Source organism: Prinia subflava, chromosome 9 (genome assembly GCF_021018805.1).
Source record: "Prinia subflava isolate CZ2003 ecotype Zambia chromosome 9, Cam_Psub_1.2, whole genome shotgun sequence".
NCBI classification, from domain to species: Eukaryota; Metazoa; Chordata; class Aves; order Passeriformes; family Cisticolidae; genus Prinia; species Prinia subflava.
In genome coordinates this window covers 17,380,323-17,402,121 of record NC_086255.1, presented here as the reverse complement: position 1 = coordinate 17,402,121, position 21,799 = coordinate 17,380,323, and the positions used below count along the sequence as shown (strand labels likewise).

Sequence of the window (21,799 nt, the reverse complement as noted above, 5' to 3'; positions counted from 1 at the left end):
CTAAAGAATTTACAGAGAAACTGAGAAGAATTTTACTATAGAGATTTTAAGTACAGCTGAAGGGTCTATTTTGCTTTTATTTGTTCAATTAAAAGATTCCCACATCCTGTGTTCAGACAGGAGATACACAAAAACCTGCATACTGTGGGCCGTGACTGTGTCATAATCAGTCTGTGGTATCTTATTATTGTGTTGAATGTGTTACCTTTAGGTCTCAGCAGTTCTGGAACTGAAACCAAACGTTCCCTGTGCTACTTTAGTGGGTCTGCTACAGTCCCCAAGACACTCCTGCCTTCTGCTGGCTAAGCTGATGTTAGCAGCCTCTTCATCTCCAACAGACCAAGACAACCCAACTGTATCCTGCTATGGGTGGCTAAACTGTACCCCAGCACTATTTGTATGGAAAGGCACAGTAATCCTTTCTACCTGTAGTGCCATTCTGTTTTCTCAGACAAGGGTTGTGTTCATGGCAATTGTTATGACAAAGCTGTGACAATTAAGTTTTATAGACTTTTCTTTCATTTTGGACTTAGTGTGCAATGATGTACTCAGTGACATCTTTTTTAAAGTAGCTTTTGTTGCTAATTCTTCCTGGCCAAAAATGGCTAAGCTTCTTTTCTAAATGGATGCACAGCACTTGGAAGTGTTTATGGTTGGAGGTATGGAAAGGGAAGTACTTGAAATTTGTTTTGTAGGTCCTTGTTTAAGAGCCCAAGTAAAGAATATGAGCTGAAAACACTTTTTAAAATTACTCTTTCCAGAAAATAAATTATCTACTGTGAGCTACTTGAATTGACCAAAATAACAGTGATTCTTCATGTTGTTTATTGTGTTGCTAGCATCACAAAACTAGTCAGTGACTGTTGTATCTGGAAAATGCTCTCTGTCTAATGGTGTTAATACAGAAAAATGATAATTTATAATTTTTGGCTTTGCAGAGAGGAAAGTTTCCTTCAGCTATTTTGTAAGATGAGTCAATGTGCAGCAGCACCATCTGGAAGAATGGCTTTGTGCTTGTGAATTGCAAACAGCTGGATCTGCCTCACCAAGTCACCTGCCTATTCAACACCTGAAACTAATCCTTTGGATACTTCACTCATGACTCTCATGAACAATGCAGGGAAATAAGAAACACACAGAAGGACATAGTGATTCTTCAAGTATTGGGAGTCTCCTGGATGACACAGACAGAGAGGTGAGCAGCCTCACAGCTCGGGCTTTCAAAAGTTTGTGTGTAGCAGAACTTGAAGATCCTTACAATGAACCAGAACTTTCCATTTCACCTGACTTTGCCCTCCAGTTGTCTGCTAAAATTCACTCAGGGACGTTAAACCATGACATCATGAAAAGCAATGTCTGTGACAAGCTAACACCAAGAAACAATGAACATACAATATGGGCTTCCACATTCCAGCAATTACCAAAGTGTGCTTCAGAGGAGAAAAGGATTGCTAAAAACAACACCTTTGCCCTGGAAAGGAAATTGAATTTGCCAGTCCCTGGTCCAAAGAACAATAAGCATGTTTCAAAAGTGTCCTCATTGATTAGGACATTTGATAAGACTGCAGACCAAGGGTCAGGAAGTCCTCTGATAGCAAATAAGCAGCCCATTAAGAATAGCTTTCAGAAATATAAAATAAATCATGGCAACGATATTGCTTCCTGGGATGATACAGACAATTTAAGCATCCACAAGGAACTTGCTGAATTTTCTGAGGCTAGTCAAGGTAGCCACTGTCTCAGTGGCAAACATGAGTCACAGAGAAGACCTAATAAAATAGACCTGAGTTATGGGGACTCTGATGGTTATTATCCTGTGCTGATTGAGATGTCAAAAGTAGCCAAGTCAAATTTTTCCCATTCTTCTAAGAAGGCTTTAAAAACCAGAAACTTGAAAGTTAGTGAGCCAGCAAAAAAAGGTAGTTTTCTTCACAGTGAGAATAGTGCTTTTGAATCATGGAATGTTCATAATAAAAAATTGAAAGAAAAGGAGGAATTTGCTGACATAAAAACGAAAAAGCAAGGTGTTACATACCTGGAAGAATCACCATTTGTTAAAGGACCCCACACATGTGAATATAAATTGTCACCTGTCGTGACCACTGTTGCTAAGGAGGAAGATTTTCAGATGAAGCCAACTCTACAAGAAGCTTCCTTCTCTCTCCGAGTTGTACCTCAGGGTCTTCTCCCTTCAGAAACCAAATTTCCTGCTGCTTTCCCTCCCACACCTCCCCCTAGGAACCACGTACACCAGGGTCCCCCTCGGCCACCCCCCTCCCCACCGGCCCTTCCCCTCCCACCGCCCTGCCCGCCCGGCCAGCCCTCAACACCCCCCAGCCCTGAGGCTCCTCCTGTGCCACCACCCCCAGTGCCAGCTCGACTTTCCCCCACGGCCTTGTCCCAAGCCTCTGTGTCACCCCAGTCTGTGTCCTATAGGACGGTTTCACCCTCACTCAGGTTTGAGACACCCAGTCCGCCTCCACCAAAACCCCAGGCCCCCTTAACTGGAGAGGAATCCCTCAGCCCCCAGCTGGGCAGTACCTGTCCACCCTGGAGGAGACAGAGGGCTGCAGAAAAGGCAGCAGGGAAGAGACAGGCTGCAAAGGAGAAGGTCACAGACAGCCACAAGTCCTCATTGTCTGAAAAGGCGACCGGTGCTGACCCTGGCCAGCATGTGACTCCTCTGGCTAAACAGGCAAACTCCCCTGGATCCATCAGTCCCTCTTTCAACATCACCGAGCTCCTAACGCCTGTCATTCCGCCAAAACAGCAGGTGGACACTGCTGAAAGTGAGCTGATCCCACTGACACCTCCTCCCACAGACAGCACAGCCTCAAGAGACCTTGAGGAGTGCACCTTAGATGATTACAAGTCTTGGGACAGTTACAGGCTGACAGCATCGAGTCTGTTATTTAACTTAAAGGACGTGCGCAAACGTGTTAAAAGCATTTATACCCCTTCTCCCCTGTTAAGGGCCTTGGAGGAGAAAAATAAAGCAAGGGACAATATGCAGGAGAGTACAAAAACAAATGCCTCATTCTCAACTTTGAATGACAAAAGTGAGAAAAATATTACAGAGAAAGATGAACTGAGTGATATAGCTTATGTATTGTCTAGCAGTGTTCATGAAAAGGACAGTAAAATTGATTTAACTGGGCACTTCACAGGTAACCACCTGACTTTGAGTTCACCCCAGACAACAGAAGACCTTCCACTTTACCAAACTGGAGACAGCATGCATCAAGACAATTCACAACACCAAGATGTGGTTAAAAACACAGGGAATAATGAAAATTTTCCCTTGTTCAGACATGAATCGAATGAACCTGATTTAGGAAGACATCAGCAGTATCCAGCACAGAGATCATGCAGTAGAGACAATGTAGGTAAAAAAGCTGGGCAGCCCATCCAGAATCACAGTGTGCAGGGTGAGGAAAATGAAAGACAAGCTGCTATTCAGAATGAAAATTTTGCCTTCAAAACACTCCTAAACCAACTCTCACCAGAAGAAAATAAACCTTACAGTGGCACCCAAACCAACACTGTGCTACCTGGCCATGAAGCACAAGGCAAAAGAAGCACTAGTTCTTCAGAGCAATCCTTCGTCTCCACAGTGGAGCAGCCACTTCAGGAAGAGCCATTTCTGCCAGTGCCCCTGATGGAGCAGACGTGCCTCCAAGAAAGCCTGAGGACTGACAGTGAAATGGGTTCAGGAAGTAAGAAAAGACACAAGGAGAGAGGGAAAGAGATTGGGGAAGATGAACTGCAATATTGTGCTTGTATCAGCCCTGATACTGGTGCAGCAGAGAAGAGGGAGGGAAGTGTTTCTGGGAATGAACAGAGGAGCTTGATGAAAGTAGGGAGTGAGAAAAGGGAAGAGGCCAACAGCACAAATCCTGCATCCGATGGTATAAGAGACACGTCCATCCCCAGGTCTGAGGAACCACAAACACCATCATCTTCAAGCTCAACCAAACCCAGTCTGTTTATGATTAAAGATAACACATTCAGGTCACCTCAGGTAATAAGGGCTGTCAAGCTGCCCCTACTCCGGTCGTTTTCCCTGGATGACACAGTGAGCAGCAGTTACAAGGAAATGGAACGTAAGTTTATGTCCCCAGCAGTTTACAACAAGCAGCACCAAAACTTGTTGCATGCCCAGGAGGTTGGCTGGTGGGCATCAAGGCACAGAGGGCAGCAGAATGTGAGAGATGGAGCAACTGACAGAGAAAAAGAAGCCAGTGAGCCTGGATCTACTTCAGTAACACTGGATCCCAGTCCTCTGGAAGATACAGAGAGCTTTTCATTTGGAAAACTGACAGAAGAAGATGAAAAGACTTGTGAGTTGTTAAATAAATTTGGGAAAATGAATGAGGAAAGTGTCTGTAGAAATAAAAAGAAGCCTACAAAGGCAAGACACAGCTTAGCACAGCCAATTATAGATCTGGAAAATGACCAGGCACAAAACAACCCCAGCTATCCTGCAGAAAGAAAGACAAATTACTTTAAGAATCATCATTTATCTAACCGCAAAGGAGGCTCTTGTGCAAAAAAAATAATCACTAGGGAGACAACTTCCCCTGTGACTGGCTCCATATTAGAGGACCACACATGTTCTTCTGTATCCAATGACACTTTAGAGGACCTCCTGCACATAGAAGGTGCTCCTGTTTTGTTGGACAATCCTTTATGCTCTGCTGTTACAAGCCCCAGGTCAGGAAGCATGGTGCACTCTCTTGCTGCCAGTTCATTGTCAGATAAACCAACTATTTTTGGCCTTAGAGCGACAGAGGATGTCACAAATCCTGCCTTGTTGAACACGGCACTAGAGAGGCAAGCTTATATGCCTGCAGAAGAGAGAATCAATTTTGCACAGAGGAATCTCCTTTCTGATGTCGCAGGGGAAGATGGGAGACTGGAACCCAGGGGACTTGGTGGGAGACCAGCAGGCAAGCCACCCACTGTGCCACCTAAAACAGAAAAGGCTCTGCGTCGGGCTAAAAAGCTGGCAAACAAGAGGAAAAAAGTGCAAGAGCAGCAGAAAAACCATCAGACTGAGCATACAGGTGCTGTAGGGAGAAAACCTACTCATTATGGAGAGACAACAGTATCTGCTTCACCCTTAGGATATTCTCCCCTTCATCCTCCCCTTCCCTCAACTTTTACTCCCACAGAAACCAGTCCTGGGAAATCTAGACGTGCACCAGCAGTAAGCTCTTCACCCTCTTCAACCCAGCGGAAACTCCTCCAGGACCCTGACTCTGGTCAATACTATGTGGTTGATTTACCAGCCGAGGTTAATTTAAAGACATTTTATGACCCAGAAACTGGCAAATATGTTCAAGTCTCAGTCCCTTCCTTGGAACAGAACTTACACCAGTCCACCTCTTCAGACATTAAGAATTCTCCCTATGCCTCCTACCCTAGAGTGCTGCCCTTACCAGCCTCATCGGTAGCAGTGCTGAAATCACCTTCTCAACTCTCCGAACCTGCCTGGTCAGTGCCTGCTGGACCAGAACCAGCTGAACTACCTGAAGATGGCCAGCAGGACTACAGATACACTGAGTCTGTGGATACTCAGCCCTACACTGAACCAGACTCCTACTCCTACCATCAAGATGCTGGAGAAACTCAAGTTCGCTTAGGAAAGGATGTGAGCCCAACCCAACACACTGGCATTGTCACCCTCACCACTTTAGATGATTTTGCTGCTGAAGGAGTATCTTGAAAACTGAAGTAACAAAACATGCCAGCTAGTGTTTTTAAGAACTGTTTGGACAGACACATGCACACAGAAGCACATGCAGATTTGAAATTTGTACAACACTTTGTCTGAATCTCATTGTGGTTTGGGTGGGAAAGGAAATGAAAGCTGTTCACGTTGAAAGATGCAAGGTAATGACCACTCTGAAGAAAAGAGAAATTGAGTAAGCACCAAATTATCAGTGAGATGAAGGGGCAATGCCAGCTAGACAAAATACATTTGACAATGTGAAGCCACTGCTTGCTGCTGCTGCTTTGTCATTAAGAAGGCTGGGATAGCCAAAGCAAGTGTCCTGTTGCCCAGATGTGTTGCATGATACATGACACAAAATAAAACCTATGAAATCATCCTATGCATCCTATGAGACTTAGAACTGATGCTGCATCTACTGAACTTTCCACACTCACTGCCTTTGAAATATATTGACAGATAGAAAGTATGTGGCTACAAGTATGCCATATATGCAAGATCAGTTTTTTGCACACGTTGATTGCCCTGATGTCATTGACAAAAAGATTGTATACTGGATGCATGATACGACAGCCATGTCAAAAAAAACCCTTTTAAACAACAAGAATACAGTTTCAGCTGCTCTAGACTTCTAATATACTTTTGCAGTGCCCACTAACATGCTGCTGGATTCTTCATATTTCTTGATAACATTCAAATTGGTTCCCCCGGAGTCAGGGTTTATTTATAATGCAACTTAAAACTTCATGTTATCTTCATCCTTGGCCTTCATATTTTGGTGAGGATCAGGTTGAATGAAATCCCACAACAGTATTTAATTGTTTGTTAGAACAAGACATTCTTTACTATTGCAATTGAAATGTATTTTGTTTTGTTTTCAGGCTCCCACTGAAACATGGAACTAACTTTTAAAACCTGAAAAATGTATCTAAATTTGATCTTGTGAATTCTGTGATTTAATACAAACAAACAAAATATTCAGAATGTCCAAAGTATTAATTTCTAGAAGAGTGCTTCTTTGAATTATCCCTTTTCTTTGAAAGATCTGTATGAAAACATCACTCATCCCTGCATAAGCTCTTTTTAATCATCGTAGTTAATGAAGAAACCTAGGTGAAAAGATGGAAATATTTAATGTATTGTACCTGTTCATAAATATCTATATTTGGAGTATTGGCTTAGTTTTTTTCTGTCTCATTCTCGTACTGTCTTCCCCAGTTACAACTGAAGTGCTGAAACTCAAAGGAAGAATTATCCCAGTGACACATCGGCAATTTTTACAGGATTTTTTTCAGTGAAGCAGCTCTTGACTTCCTGAAAAGAAAGGGATTAATCAGGCCTTTTGTTAATGTGGAGACAGGACACAGGCACTGCTCCACTCTCCCAGTGCTAATATTTATGACAGAGTTTTTCTTCAATAAATTTCCCAGGACTGAAGCCTCTCTTGGGACACAGACCCACTTTGTGGTTTTTCTCCTTCTTTAACCTGCATTCAGCTCTCAGCCTTCCTCCATCCCTGACCAGAGCCATGTGTTCACAGCCTGTCCTGGTCCCACCAGACAGTTCCTTTCATCAGTGCCACTTACTGAAACATTTCTCTTAGACAAACACTAAGGGCATCACTTCAGTGATTACAGTGGGGTTTGGATTTAGCCTTTAATGGTTTTCTAAGGTTCATTTCACCTGTCAGGCATTTTGTGATTTGGTAGTTTTGATTGCAGCAGAGGTGTGGATTGGAAGTGAAGAAGCTTGTACTGGTATGGTTTGGGTTTTAAGCATTCAGCCAAATGCCCACATTTGAATAAATATTTATTGTTCAGTTTTCCACCCTGGAAGGTTTTCAACACCTGGCTGAATAAAGCCCTGAACAACCTGGGCTGTCCTCAGAGCTGACCCTCCTTGAGCAGGAGGTTCACCCAGAGTTCTTCTGAGGTCTTTTGCAGCCTGAATTATCCTATGATTGTGTTCTGAAAACATAAAAATTTTAATGAACTTTGACTTGAAACTCAGCAAACGCAGTCTCCCCTGAGAAAGAGCTCATTTAAAAAACAACAACAACAAAAACATAAAAAAAAAAAACCCCGAAAAATCAAGAGTTTTTGAATCAAGAATTCATTTTCAAGTTGTTACTATAAATATTTTTTTTAGTCACAAATATTTTGCAAACTGATGGTGCTATTCATGTTGCACTTCTCTGTTGCTGTCACTCTATACAGCATAATGTCTATCCAGTATAGAGCAGCATCTCATCCACATGTTAAAATATAGGTAAATAGATCCATTAGGGTTTTCCATGGTGCATTTAGACAAAACCTATGCCATCTTAAAGCCTAGCAGAAAAAGCCTTTGTGTGTGTGGGTGTGGTGTTACACATCTTAATGCCCTTAACAGCCACAAGTCAAGAAGTAAGCTCTGAGAGGACAGGATGAAAGCTTCCTTTCCAAGGGAAGACTATGGATATGAAATATCTGTGGACAGATTAAAAAATGAATGGTAATTTGATGACAAAAATGTATATGTGTATTTAAAAAGGTCCCTTTCACTTTTTAAACTGTTATTTGTTTTGTAGACATGCATGCTTCTGCACCCTTTTGTCAAGGATGTCCTAAAACTTTATTGTGGAGACTAATGGGGTGCTCCATTATACTGCTTCCAGGTATGTGAGGAAAGCAGGGTGTATTTTTCCCTCTGCTGTTAAGATGAACTGAAACACAGGCATCTAAAGAGGAGCCAGTCCTAACTTGGATACCAAATACATTTCAAGTAGGACTTCTTCATTTCCATCAGCCCTTTCTTCTAGCTTCAGGGGGCTGCATTCACAGTGGACCGTGTCTCTGAACAGCTCCCAGAGCGGGTTTTGACCTGGAGAATTTGTAGCTAAATTGTTGTAGCAAGCTGAGGGTCTTCTCCAAGGTAACAAGTGACAGCACCTGAGGAAATTACCTGAAGCTGCTCCGTGGAGGTTTAGACTGGACATTAGGAAACATTTCTTCACTGTAAGGGTGCTCAGTCATTGGAATAAGCTGTCCGGGGAAGTGGTGGAATCACCATCCTTGGAAGTGTTTGAATGGTGTGGTGAACACTTGGTGCTAGGTCAACCCTTGGTGATGATTTTAGAGGTCTTTTCCAACCTTGATGAGTCTATGATTCTGTGAAATTAAACAAACTGGGCAGTTTTTAGAAGAGATAAGAAAGTGGTTCTTGTCTTGTATCCAAAGCTTTCCACACTTTGTCGCAGGGCATGAACAATATTAGAAAAGTATTGCTCCAGGTCTCAGCCTGGTTTGAGCAGGAACCCATCAGCAAACCTCTCTCTGCCCTAGACCATGCTGCTGGCCAACCTCTTGCTAGGCTGTGGGAGTGTGTGTATGTGTACAAAACACACATGCATCCACATAAACAACCCTATGTATATATGTAATATACCTGTAAAACTGCCATTTGCATATCAGTATAAGAAAGCAATAATGCCTGTGATAGGTGAACACAAAATGTTTATGTGTTAAAAGGAAGACAAATGGAACCTTTTGAAATAACAAATATTTTTGTTCCTTGCCCTATTCTGTTTGTGTTTGTTGGGGGGGATGTTTTCCATTGCTGCTGTGGGAAACAGGGCTGGAAGAGGTCAGTACTAGGCAGAATGAGAGGTGTAAACTGACCCTTTGCTTTGGGGAAGGGGTGCTATGGGATACGTGCAATAGTCGTGAAAGCAGTTGTAGGAAAGCAGTGTTTTGTGACAGGGACATTAAGTTGTAGGTTTAAGAGGTGTTGATGCAAACCAAGCCAAATTCTGCCTTGCCAGCAGACTGTGGTTAGGGCTAAAGAACACAGCAGGTTCTTGGCATGCACAGCAGGCTGAAGGGAACACGGGCCATTGTTTTCACTGTTAACTTCTCCTGCACGTGGCCTTTGTGCATGTTGCATTTCTTGGTGCCCTGAGGCTCATGAGTGGTGATTCTTCCTTGACAGGTATGACTGAGGCCAAACCTTAGCTAGTCTTTGGTTCTAGGGCCAGAGCTGCCTACCTCTGAATCTCCTTCTCCTTGTGGGGTGACTGCAATGCCAACAGTCCAGCTGTCACACGGCAGACTTGGACTGCATTCCAGAGCCATGGCTCTGTCCCAAGGGCTTGAATTTCCTCATGGAAAATGCTGGATTTGTTTTAGACAGTTTAGTTTAATTGAAATGGCCTACATGCATGGATTTTTGTCAACTCCTCCTTGGGTGTTCAGTGCCTTCCTAAGTCATCTGTCCAAGAAGATATATGTCATCAGCACGTTCCATCAATGCAACTGTATTTGCAAATAAGTAATTATTTATTAATTAATAAACAAAATAAATGGGACTTGTTTTATAATACTGGAATGACTTCTAACCAGCTTTTTCACTGTAATTATGTGTCATTGTAATTTTATCTCCAGTTATGCTGGCAGGGAAGGTTGAGAACAAGGAAGTGTTTGTGCGTATATGTTTGTGATATACAATTAAAACACCTAGGAGATGAGTGGATGCAGGCCTTCATCCCCCTTCCTCCTTTTCCTAAGGAGAGGGAGCAGGAGACTGGGCAGAAACACCTTTGGCCCAAGACTCCTGTGATCATTCTCACTCCCTCCCTGTTATGCAAGGGCAGTGGTCTGTCTGGCCAGAAAACCATGGAGGTGTGGTGCCAGCACCCAGTCCAAAAGCACTGGGAGATGATCACCCTCTTGCCATCACCCAGAGGATATCAGGGCTTTTATATTCCCTGTGTCCCATCCACCTATGGGAAGTTACCAGGTGTGTAACTTGTCTTTTTTCACATTTCTCCTCATTTATCTTATTGTATGTTGTGTTATGAAACACAGTGGAGATTTCTCAGTGATTTTGGCTCAGTCTTTGTCCAGACTGGTTATTTTATTTAGGTTTCCTCTGCTTTGATCCCTGAGTAGTCAAGAAGTCCTTCCTGACAGTGAAAGTGTTACTGTAATATGAATACAACAGATCATAAAGAGAATAGTTGGCTGGTTATGTTTTTACCAGAAATACATTGACAGGTTTGCATATCTGTATTTGGAGGATATACTCTGTCTCATTTCTGAGTAAATAAAAAAACTCTAAGTTTGATCTCCTCTATCACTGAAAAACAGCATCAGAAGCTGGTGATGTTGCACATGATGGGTTACAAGGGCTCTAGTGAATACATATAAATGTGTAATTTGGAGCAACTGGTGTACATCAGTCATTTTTATTAAAGAAACTCTGCTTCAGAGCCTTATAGGAGATAAAGAACATGGAACACTTGAGTAAATTGAACTTCAATGTGTTTGGGGTTTTTTTGTGAAATCCTCATCATAACAACAGAGGTCAATGATTCATTTGTTTTATCTTTAGGATGATTATTCTGGTTTTATGATGATCCCACATTTAACACTGTCCCCTGATACTAAATATAATATTGTAATTACGGGGTTTAAATGGACAGGGAATGGCTGAAAATGACCTATGGTCTTCTCTTGCTTCTTTTTGATATTCTCAAAGTTTTCATGATGTTGATTTCTCACATTAGATAGTCAGATCTTTGGTACTATATGGCCAATTAGAGACTTGCTTCTAATATGCTATTGGACATACTTAGAAAGCAGCATTCCAGTAGTGCAGAAGAGAAATCATTTATGTCCCAGTTGACTAAAGCTCTGTGTTTTTATTAAAGCAGATTTAACTCAAGCCTTGAGGGAAGCAGCTTGCAGTGGTAAAAGATAAGCAATTTCCTGTGTCCAAGTCCATATTGAATAAATTGAGGCCTAGGGTACTTTAAAAGAAGGAGAGAGGGAAGACTCTGTGAGAAGCAGGGACAATCTTTGAAATCCTTCTAGCAATGGAAAGAAGTGGGACTCCAGTGAAAAGTAAAAGATGTTCAAAGCTGGAGCTGCACTTTGAAAAGCCAGGGCTTGTCAAAGGCAAGCTGCCTGACAGGCTGACTCTTCCCTATGCTGACTTGGACTCCCTTGTCGTGGAGCTCCCTGGTGTGTTCACAGTCCTGCATTCACAGCCTCATCTTACCACAACTGGCCTTTTGCTTGCTTAAAGCTGGCATGGGGAATGGCATCATTCAGAGCACACAAAAATGGAATTATTGCTGTGCCAGCGTTGTCAGTGTTGTCACCAACACGAAGCATTCCAGGTGAGCTAAGGTGGTCTTCTTCAGCACCATTCTTACATCGACAGGGCAGAGATGACAGACCCTGAGATAAACACTGATCCTTCTTTCTATTCCTAGCGCTGATAAGCTGCAGGGGATGAGAATTGGGTCTGGTCCAAGAGAGACTCTCTTTGATTGCCCCAAGATTCCTGAAAGTCTGTTGGCAGAATCAGTTTCTGCTGGTGAGCACTGACTGCCTGGAACAGGTGTCCTGAGACTGCATCCCTTCCCAAGGAATGTGGGTGAAAACATTCCAGCGCTATTCCATGCCAAAACCATCTGTGCTATTTGAAATTTCCAAAAGGAAAAGTTAGAAAAAGAATGAAAACAGAATTTCCTGTCACTTTACACTAAGATAATGTTATTGTCCATGGTGCACCCATACCTGTGTAGAGAGGTATCTAAGTATGTCTACAAGTCTATATAAACTTACATGTATAGCGTTCATGTTCCTCTGAAGTGTCTGGACACGGTCTAAACAGTGCCCTCAATGTCCTTTCCAGCTCCCACTTGTCTGTGCACATCTGTGACTTGCATTTCCCACACGGGAGCTCCATTTTCCCCTGGGATTCCCACATTCCACTGCCCCAGGGAGATTAATGTTTGCTTCTTTCCACATTCTTGCCGGGACCGGAGTTGTACCTGGGATGCCCCCACAGCTCCACCTCTCTGCTGGAGGGGTGGTCACCCACACATTGTCCCCTCTTGCTAAAGGTGGTGCAGCTGGTGAGTCCAGGGCCAAGTGGAACTGGAAAGGGGGATGGAGGTGCCCTTTTTTTAGCTGTGTCCCCTTCCTGAACCCCCTGCATTATCAGCTGGAGACACAAACACTCCTCCTGGCAATGGGATCAGCCCCAGCAGTTCAACCCAGCAGCAGAACTGTCCCTAGCATTGATCCTGCTGCCATAAACTCCTTTCCTTAGCAACCAGATGAGCCCCAACATAAACCAAGCAGGATCAAATACCAGCTGGAGTACTGGACCAAAAACCTACTGACACAGCCAAGTCACATGACTGCACCTTAGCAGAAATTTTCCAGTAAAACAGCTCCTTTGCTGAAAAAAGACACTGCTTTGACAACACTGAAATTGCTGGTAAAAAACCTACATATTTGGAGTGTTAATTTTTTTTCATCTGCTGTCTTCTCTGATGGGAAATTTGCTCAAAAATTATTGAGAAGTCCTCGTTTGCTTACATGGATGTCTCAGTAAACAGTCCTGGACCTTTTCTTTTGGACTGAAAGTGCTTTTTAAAGAAATCATTAATTTAAAAACATGTATTATGAATTTGAAGATAAAGAAAAGGGTTTCAAATACCACAAAGTGTTTTTTGGTTTATTTCTTTGTAGTTTGTTGAGCTGAATATTGTTTTAACTATTTTCCCCAGCGTTTGGGGGTTTTGTTTTGCTGTTGGTAGTAGTGGTTTAGGGGTATTTTGGAATGAAGAAGAGATGTTACCATCACCAAATCGGCTCTGCGAGGGGAACAGTTTGTGATGCAGCCGCAGACGAGTGCTCCCAGCAGCGGCTACCAGGATGAGCCAAGCGGAGCTCCCTCTTGTGCCGGGCTGTCCTGGCTCTGGGTCCAGCTGCCATGCGACCAGCGCCACGCTGGCAGTCTGCTGTTAACACTGCAGGGGGCTATTCCCGCTGCTGCCTAACCGTGCTTGCCAGTGGTGGAGGAACCTGGCTGTAGATTTATATCCTTCTGGGCATCCGAGACATGCTTAATGGTGTGCAATATCTGCCTCCCGGGGTATACTGAGAGCTTATCTGATTGGGCTCAGCAGGACACCAGCCACGTGGCTTACACTTCCCAATTTTTATGCTTCTCGTCTGAAAACCCCAAACAACAGCCTGGTCCTTGGAAAGCTTCCAGTGGCTGTGAGAGTGGCACTAACGCAAGGGCAACGGTACATCCACACTGCACTTGAAGTGCTCCTTCAGCAGGTAAATACCCTTTATCCTGTAAAGAAAGCTGAGCTGGGGGTAAAAGAAAGGTTTATACGTGTGGCTGCACCTGCACTGTGGCTGTTTGCTGGAACAGCATTGTCAGCCATGGCCACATACACCCAATCAGGCTGGGCACAAGGAAGCCTGTGATGCTCAGAGGCCACAGATAAAACCACATGATCCCAATTTGTGTGGGTTTTATTATGGCTAATCCTAAATCCAGCCTGAATCAAACTAAACCCTCACTCATTCCTAATTCCCGCAAATTAATGCTCGCATTGCTGTGTACATGCTGTTAGCTAACAGAGCACACAGCAGACATCATCCTCCATAACATGCTGGGCTGTTTAGAAGACTTTTTGCTCCTTGCTGCTTATTGCCAACTCTGCCAGCACAAGTATTTCCCAGTCTGCTTGTAGCAAGCCCAAAATGTTCCCTCCTGCTGATAGGAATGTGAGGAGCTGAGCTCAGGAAGAGGGTCCCTGACAGAGGGCAGGGGGAAAAGATGAAGTGAAAACAATGTGCTTAAAAGGTGTCATCATTTACAAAAGTAGCATCTGCCCAATGCAATTCTCCCTTGTGGCAGGTGCCAAGGGCCTTGTTAAACTGTGGGCCAGATATGCACCTTTTCATGCAGGAGCTATTTTGGTTGGGCACATATAAGTCCTAGAGGCAGAGAGTATGGAATCAGGGTTAAATTGCCTTCCCATACAATGGCAGCAGGAATAAGGTGTTTACAGTACCTTGGCTCCTACTTTTAATGTAGTTCTAAAATCTAATTAATAAAAAAGACTGTAATTTATTCCCTCCTCTCCTGCTTTCACAGTGTCTGGCAAACTGTGTATTGAAGAACGGAAGAGTACCAGTGTCACTAAATTTTAATATTATGTGATTCATCAAGCTGCTGGTGAAAAAGCATAGTTCCTAACTCAGTGGACTATTTTCTTAAAAGTTTAATTCCATCTGAACTGGCTAGGAATTTGAAGATTTTCAGAGTTTCCTATAGACAAGAGGCTTCCCAGCCTCAACAGCTCTGTAGACACTTGATGTTTGTACAGAGCAGCAGACCCATGACATTGAACAAAACAAAAAAAAAATATTGAATCCAACCAACCAGCTACTTCAAAAGAGAATTTCAGTGAAGATCTTGTGACACCTTAGCGTGTGACAAACAGTACCATTTGCATCTTCACTTCATCTACTGCTACTCATGTCTGTGATGATGTGATGCAGACAACCCAGTGCAGCATTGAGAAGCAGAGTGACACTGAGCGGTCCCAGATATCTTGTGAGCTGTCAGTGAAGAGACAAGTCACCTCTCAGGCTATGGAGACTCCTTCAATTACTAAAAGAGAGGACCCTCTTAGCAAGCAAAATCTCCCTTCAGAGTGTCTGCACTGAAAAAACAGAGTAACATAGGGCTCAGGTTGGCTTGTCACAGGGCAAAGGGATCCCTAGTGAAAAACTACTGAGCAAGAAACACTCTCCCTCTTCCTCTCCTTCCAGCTTGGACCCAGGTTGTGAGCTCCACCCACAGCCTCCTAGTGGAGGTAGGGATAAAACCTTGTGCAGTGAGTCCTGGGCTTCACAGACAGAGAAAGGGCTCTGTGGGGTGCATGAAGGTGACTCACCTAAATGCTGCTCCTGACCCCGGTGGAGGGGAACTCCACCAAAAGAGAGACGGAGCTGTGGTTTAAATGTGCATGCTCTCACACACACACACAATGTCTGGCTGCTTGTTGTCTGTGTTATTTATCTGAACAAGCAGCAGCATCAATCTGGATTGCTCCCAGGTTCAGACCCACAGGACAAGTATTCAAGTATTTGGCTTTCTGGGAGTGATTTTGAAACTTCCTTTCTGACCCTTGTTGGATGGTGATTGTCAAATCCTCCCCAGAGAACCTCTGGCTCAGTCCCAGCTGGGTTTAGCTCTAAAGGAATGGTTCAGAGGAGAAATAGGATCAGCTCTTTTCTCCTGTACATCTTCCTTCCCTGCCAGCAGCCAATTTCTTATGCACTGCTACAGAAATATTTCTAATAAAAAGTAACAACTCCCAGGGATGCTCCTATCCCTTGCTGTGCCAAGGCTGGTGATCACATCAGCATCTTGGTTTTCAAGCATCTGCCAAAACCTGATGGCTTCAGCCAGCACGACGGAGCGAGGGTGAGCCAGCTGTGATATAACAGGCAGAGTTTAGGTTCCTGGGGAGTCTTCTTTCCAGAGATGGGCTTCTTCATTTAATGGGCTTTGGATCTTATTTAACACATTGCCTCATGTACAGTGCAGGGATAAAGAAGCTGTGTGCACATAATAAAAAACTTGGCCTATTTGTACCTAGGGGAGCCCTAATAAATTTGCCACTATAGCAAGTGTTAGTCTCTAGGGCCAATACTGAATGCTGGAGTTTAATAAAAAAGAATTCTGAAACAGAAGAACTGAAAGGTAAACCAGTTTGGCTGACAAAGCAAACACAGTTTAATTAAAAATGAAAAGTTTTCTCCTGGCCTTGACCAGTCCCCAGGAGCAGTGTCTCAGGCTGGCTGTGTCTGGCTTGCTTCTGTCTGATGGCTGCTCTCAGGGTGCATTTCCCTAGCACACTATCCGAGGTCTCCCAGACTGGGCTGAAGGCACTTCTCAGGGTGTGTTCAGGCCATTGTTAGGGCAGAAGATGATAAGTCAGTCATGAGGGATGACATATTCCACGTGTCCACCTGTATACAGCTTTAATGTCACAGTACTCTGGCTTGTGCTGAGCCTTAGCAAGCAGGTCAGTGGCAGCCACCCTGCCATTAGACCAGCCCAGAGGAGTGGATATTTTCTCTGTACAAATAGCTGTCACAATCTCAGATGCTCCAGGATGCTGTAGAGTGATTTAGCTGTACTGTCTGAGACCAGAAGCAGCTTCAGTAACTTCCAGGCCCAACAGAACAGAGTTCTGGAAGCTGCCTTTTGTTACTCTGCATGTGAAAACTCTTCTTGGTAAAATGACACAAGTGGTGGTGTTTTTTGCCTGCTCTGTTTCGTATTATGGATGTTATATTGAAAAAACACTGACTACAGAAGAAGCCATTGAAATTAAATACTAGAACAGTTAGACAAGCCAATGTTTTGAATTCCAGTGAGATTTAACTATTACTGGTTTACCACAAGAAACGTCTCACAACTCCAAAATGTGATGCTCAGACTTCTGAAACAGCAGACCAGCACCTGCTTGTGGCAGACATCTTAGGGCAGACAACAAGGACACTGAGGTTAGATTATTAAAATATTGTCAACACCTCACTTTCAACTAAGGCTGGATGTGCTACAGGCCAATGAAATTCACACTTTCACAAGTCAGGTGTGTGTAAACACTTCCTTGGTAGTTATCAGGAAAAGATCTTATTTTGTGGTAATATGGCCACCTAAAGTCAATATTTTACTACATTGCAAAGGAAGTTTTTAACTTGAAAGAGTAAAGCGTTGTTTATTGTCCTCTATTACTCTTTTATTTATGGCATTGTGGTGGTGCAGCCCCGCCGCCTCAGGCCGCACTGTGATCTCAGAGAGGGTGTCAGGCTCTTCAGTGGAGAGGGCTGAATTATGTACTCAGGGCTCGGGTATCAGCTCAGGGCATCTCACTTCTCCTGCTTCACACTGCTCCCGCCGCACCGCCAGCCAAGCACAACAGGATCTTTATCGAGCAGAGCTCCTTTAGAGGGAGAATGTGCCACAGCAGCACACCACAAGCATTTCATCTCCATCCCTCGTTCCCTTGTGGTCCACCCGGCAGCAAATGACTTCCTCCCACACTGTGCTGGCTTCTCTCTGCTGCAGGGAAGCAGGAAGCTTGAGTGCACAGCAGAAGTGCAGACTTCCAGGGACACAGCCCTGCCAGCAGGCTTTTATCCCTGGCCACGACCTGGGATGGGGGACTCCTCTGGGAAGTGGAGAGGTCATCCCAAATTCACCAAGGGCAACAATCTGTGGGGAACAGAGGGGAGGGCACCGACGGCAAGAGGGAAGAGTTTAATGATGAACCAAGATCCGCATGCACGTGGCCTTCAGCATTGTTGTAAATAATACTCCTAATAAAGAGCCAATTAGACCAACAATCTCATTACTATCCAGCATGCAGTGTCGGAAGGACTAGCCTGAAGCATAACTGAGCAAAAGTGAAAACACAGCTCCACATTTCCTGCTATAATGTGCACAGGCATAAGGAGACTTAAACAGATGTGTGAGAGGCAACAAGCACGGAGAGCTGAGAGAACAGCATACAACCTTATGAAGAAGCCCCACGGTGTGGCACTTTGCAGCAACCCCCATTAACAAAACCCAGCCCAGCTCGCTGTGTCACCCCACACAGGGAGGGGCTCCTGGATGGCCCTGCCAGAGCCCCCCCAGTGCCAGGCTGGGCCCTGGAGCAGCAGGAGCTGCAGCGTGGTGGTGCCTCTGCACCTGGGCTGGAGGCAGGACCACGGGCTTTCCACAGAGCCATGAATGAGGGTGTGGGGAAGGTGGGGGATGAGAGGCAGCCTGGGCACTGTGGGTGTCTGTGATTTCTTGAGAAAGGAGCCCAGGACTGGAAACACTTTGCCAAAGCTAGGCAAACAGCATTGGCACAGTGACTGTCCCTAGCTTGGCTCATGCTAGTACAGAAATTCAGAGAAAAATAATGCATAGCATCAAATGACAATGCAGAGAGCTGTTCAACAAAACATATTTGTCTTACATCCATCCTTAAACCTTGGGCTTCAAATTTTCCTTTACATAACCAAAAAAATACCATGCAGGCTAATTTTGGAATAGCTCTCATGTAAATCATCCCCTTGGGCTTGGGCCTTCAAGCTGGGGTTCAGCCTGAGTGACTTTTTATAGCTGAGTTATAAACTTTTAAATGCCAGACTTAATCAGAGCTACTGAAATGGCCATTAGAGTGGTTTAAGTGGCATAGTCCTGATATATGACAGCACAGAAAGTAGGCAGGTGGCTCATCTGCAGTGGGCAGTCCATCTGGAAGGAAGCAGGGTCTGGTGGCTAGAAACTAGCACGACTGAGACACAGATCTCTGGAGTTCTGCTCTTGCCCTTGTGCTACTGCTGAGTGACTTCGAGCAAGTTCTCTTGGGAAGCACTGCCCTGAGCAGCCAGGTCTCAGATCAGAGGCCTAGAGGAAGAGGTGGTTCACCATGCTCTGGTTGCTCCAATATGCTGACAAGAACACGAATATTTATCTGCCTCCCCTCGGCAAAATACAAGAACTGTAAGAGAATTGGCCTAGGGTATGACATGGCATTGTGTACACTCAAAACACAGGAATCAACCTCATTTTTGGCTGACTTGGAGCCATCACCCACAAAATCTTACTGAATAATTATAATCACAGACATGTCGGACACTAAAGAGCTCAGGTTTAAGGGGGACTAATGCCACTTTGCTCCTTACCAGGAGGCTTTGTAAAGCTTTGAGTCCCCTAATTTAGCAGATTCTGAGGCACTCAGCAGGTTCCAGCTGTGCATGGGAGAGCCTCCCTGACTCTGCAACATCACTGTGGTCCAAGCAGAACTGGGCAGTCATCAATGTGAGAGCACAGAAGAAATTCATCCAAATGAAAACAGCACAGGAGCTTTTCAGGGTCTTCTTTCTAAATTTATTCAAGTATTAAACAAACAGAAACTACAGCATGCATCAGATACTTTCTTTTATTGTACAACAAAACTGTGGACTTGTTTGTATTTGCAGCATTTCCAGCAACATCAGGCAGACTTGTCGATGTTATCCAGTTTTGCACAGTCACTAGAGTGTCGCATCATGAATTATTAAATCAGTGCTTCGTGGTAATACATAATTTCTTATCAATTATTCATGCTAATGTGCGTGTAGTTTACTTAATTGTGTTATTGACGATCAAAAGTAATTTCCTGAAAATCCTCAAGGACAGAAAATTTAATCAGCGTAACTACTTTTCAGATGCAATGCTGTTAAGTATTCTTAATTTGCCCAACAATTCACTTATTTATGTACCTTTCTGGAGGAAATACGAGTTTAATCAAACAATTAGATTGAAGAGTTAGTGTACAGAAGGGCTGAAGTTCAACTGAATGCAAGGTAATTATGTTGAAAGAAAGTTGGGCCTGCCTCTTTGGACTGGAATATTTTTTTAGTCTTTTTTAGGAGGAAGAAAAAACATGATGGGGAATATCACTAAGAAAACAGTGATTTTCTCTCCTCCAATTACTCCCCACAACAAAGCACATAGCGATCTCTTATTTTGGTGGAAGAAAAGGGTGGTTGCTTTTGTTAAGGTCAGCCATGACTTGCAGCCAGAGAAGCCACATCCACCCACATTTCAGCAGAGCATCTCCTGAAGCTGGAGCACAAAAGCAGATCGCAGACTACTGTACATTCCCCTCCCTGCATTAGGACAGCTAAGGATCCCTCAAAGAAACACGCTATGTGGCAGAAGTAAAGCAAAATTACTCCATATGATGAATGTGGGCCCTGTCTGACTTTTCTTTGTTCTCTGACCAAAGGAGAGACCCAGCAATGCCCTCTCTGCTGGCTTGTGCCCAGAAGACACAAACTCCACTCTGGGAGTGCCTGGTGTCCTTGGCTCCTCCACAGTGATGGTGCTGGGTGCTGAGTGACCCCACAAACACCAGGGCTCCCACCCTTTGAGTGCTGCTGACATCAGACCATGCCTGGTGGAAAGGAAGGTGTGCACTGGGGGTATGAAAGGGTCCTGTGAGCCACAGAGAACTCCCAGGTTCTGTGCAATTCATGGGCTGAAATCACTTACATGGAGGAGACAAATTTTTGCTGCCAACCTTACTCAGGACTGCCTTTCCAAGCACACCCCCAAACATGGATCCTGTGAACAGCTACACAAAATCCCCTGTAAAGGCATGTGGTCAGCACATTTCAGGAGGTCTGCAGCACAATGTGCAGGATCAGAGGTGAGAGGAATCCTTCCACTAACCTCCATGTTACTTGATCAAAATCTCAGATAGTGGTTTCAGCCTGTTCTCCAGGGACAGCAGTGGACAAAACCTAAGTAATCTGCAAATGGCACCTGGAAAATTCTAGTCCATGTCACTAAGTTTAAATCCACATGTGCAGTTCCCATGGAAAAAAAATATGAGGCATTCAGATTAAAATGACTGCTCTTCAGATCAGTCTGCTTTGCTTTGGGGAGATTTGGGTGAGAGATAAGACTAAATTTACTAAGGCATCAATTTCTCCCATACACTTTTCCCAATCTATAATAATTAATATATTTTCATATCTAGATTCATTACAACAAGCTTTCAGTAAGTGGAATAGTCTAAATTTGGATGGCATAAAGGAATATCCTTCCAAGCTTTATTTCCTCTTTATTAAACATAAAACATGGAAAAACATATTTGCAGTCTTGCAATGAAGGATTTTTCTGTCTTCTGGTCTCTTTTTACAAGAAAGTGATGTCAAAATACCCCCAGCTTTGTGCAGATCTAGAGACAATTCACTCTCCATTAAATACCAGCATTACTGTTTGAAGCTGTAAATGCCACTCTGAAGTCGTGTGTCTTTCATGTCTAACCCAGGGAATGGCAAGAGTAATACACTAATGTTCAAGAGGATAGTGCGAGGATTTTAGTCACAAGTAAACCGATCTCAGTAATTTCCCAATAATCTACTCCATAAGAAGTTTCACTTTCAGAGACAAGAAAAAAAAAAGAAAAAAATTATGAAGAGTTTTGTTCTATTTTCTGCTTCTCTTACGTCTGGATTGCCTGGGATAGGTTTGGTTGAAGTCAAATGCCTTCAGAAAACAGCAGGCCAAACTGGGATACACCTGGATTTTCCTTCCCCTCTGTTGTGAGCAGTGGAGTAACTGGCACCTGAAAGCATCTCTTGCCCCAGAACTCACATCTGGAAGTGATGTGCTGCTTCCAGCCATCCATTTCACGCAGGA

The 21,799-nt window shown here is 43.9% G+C and overlaps 1 protein-coding gene across 1 annotated transcript; it reads left to right on the top strand.

Annotated features, from left to right (window-relative positions):
• Positions 1-1,114: 1,114 nt before the first annotated feature.
• On the top strand, positions 1,115-5,737 carry C9H10orf71 (chromosome 9 C10orf71 homolog). Its single transcript, XM_063406469.1, has one exon. The coding sequence runs from the start codon at positions 1,115-1,117 to the stop codon at positions 5,726-5,728; it is 4,614 nt and encodes a 1,537-aa protein (XP_063262539.1). The 3' UTR covers positions 5,729-5,737.
• The last annotated feature ends 16,062 nt before the right edge of the window (positions 5,738-21,799 follow it).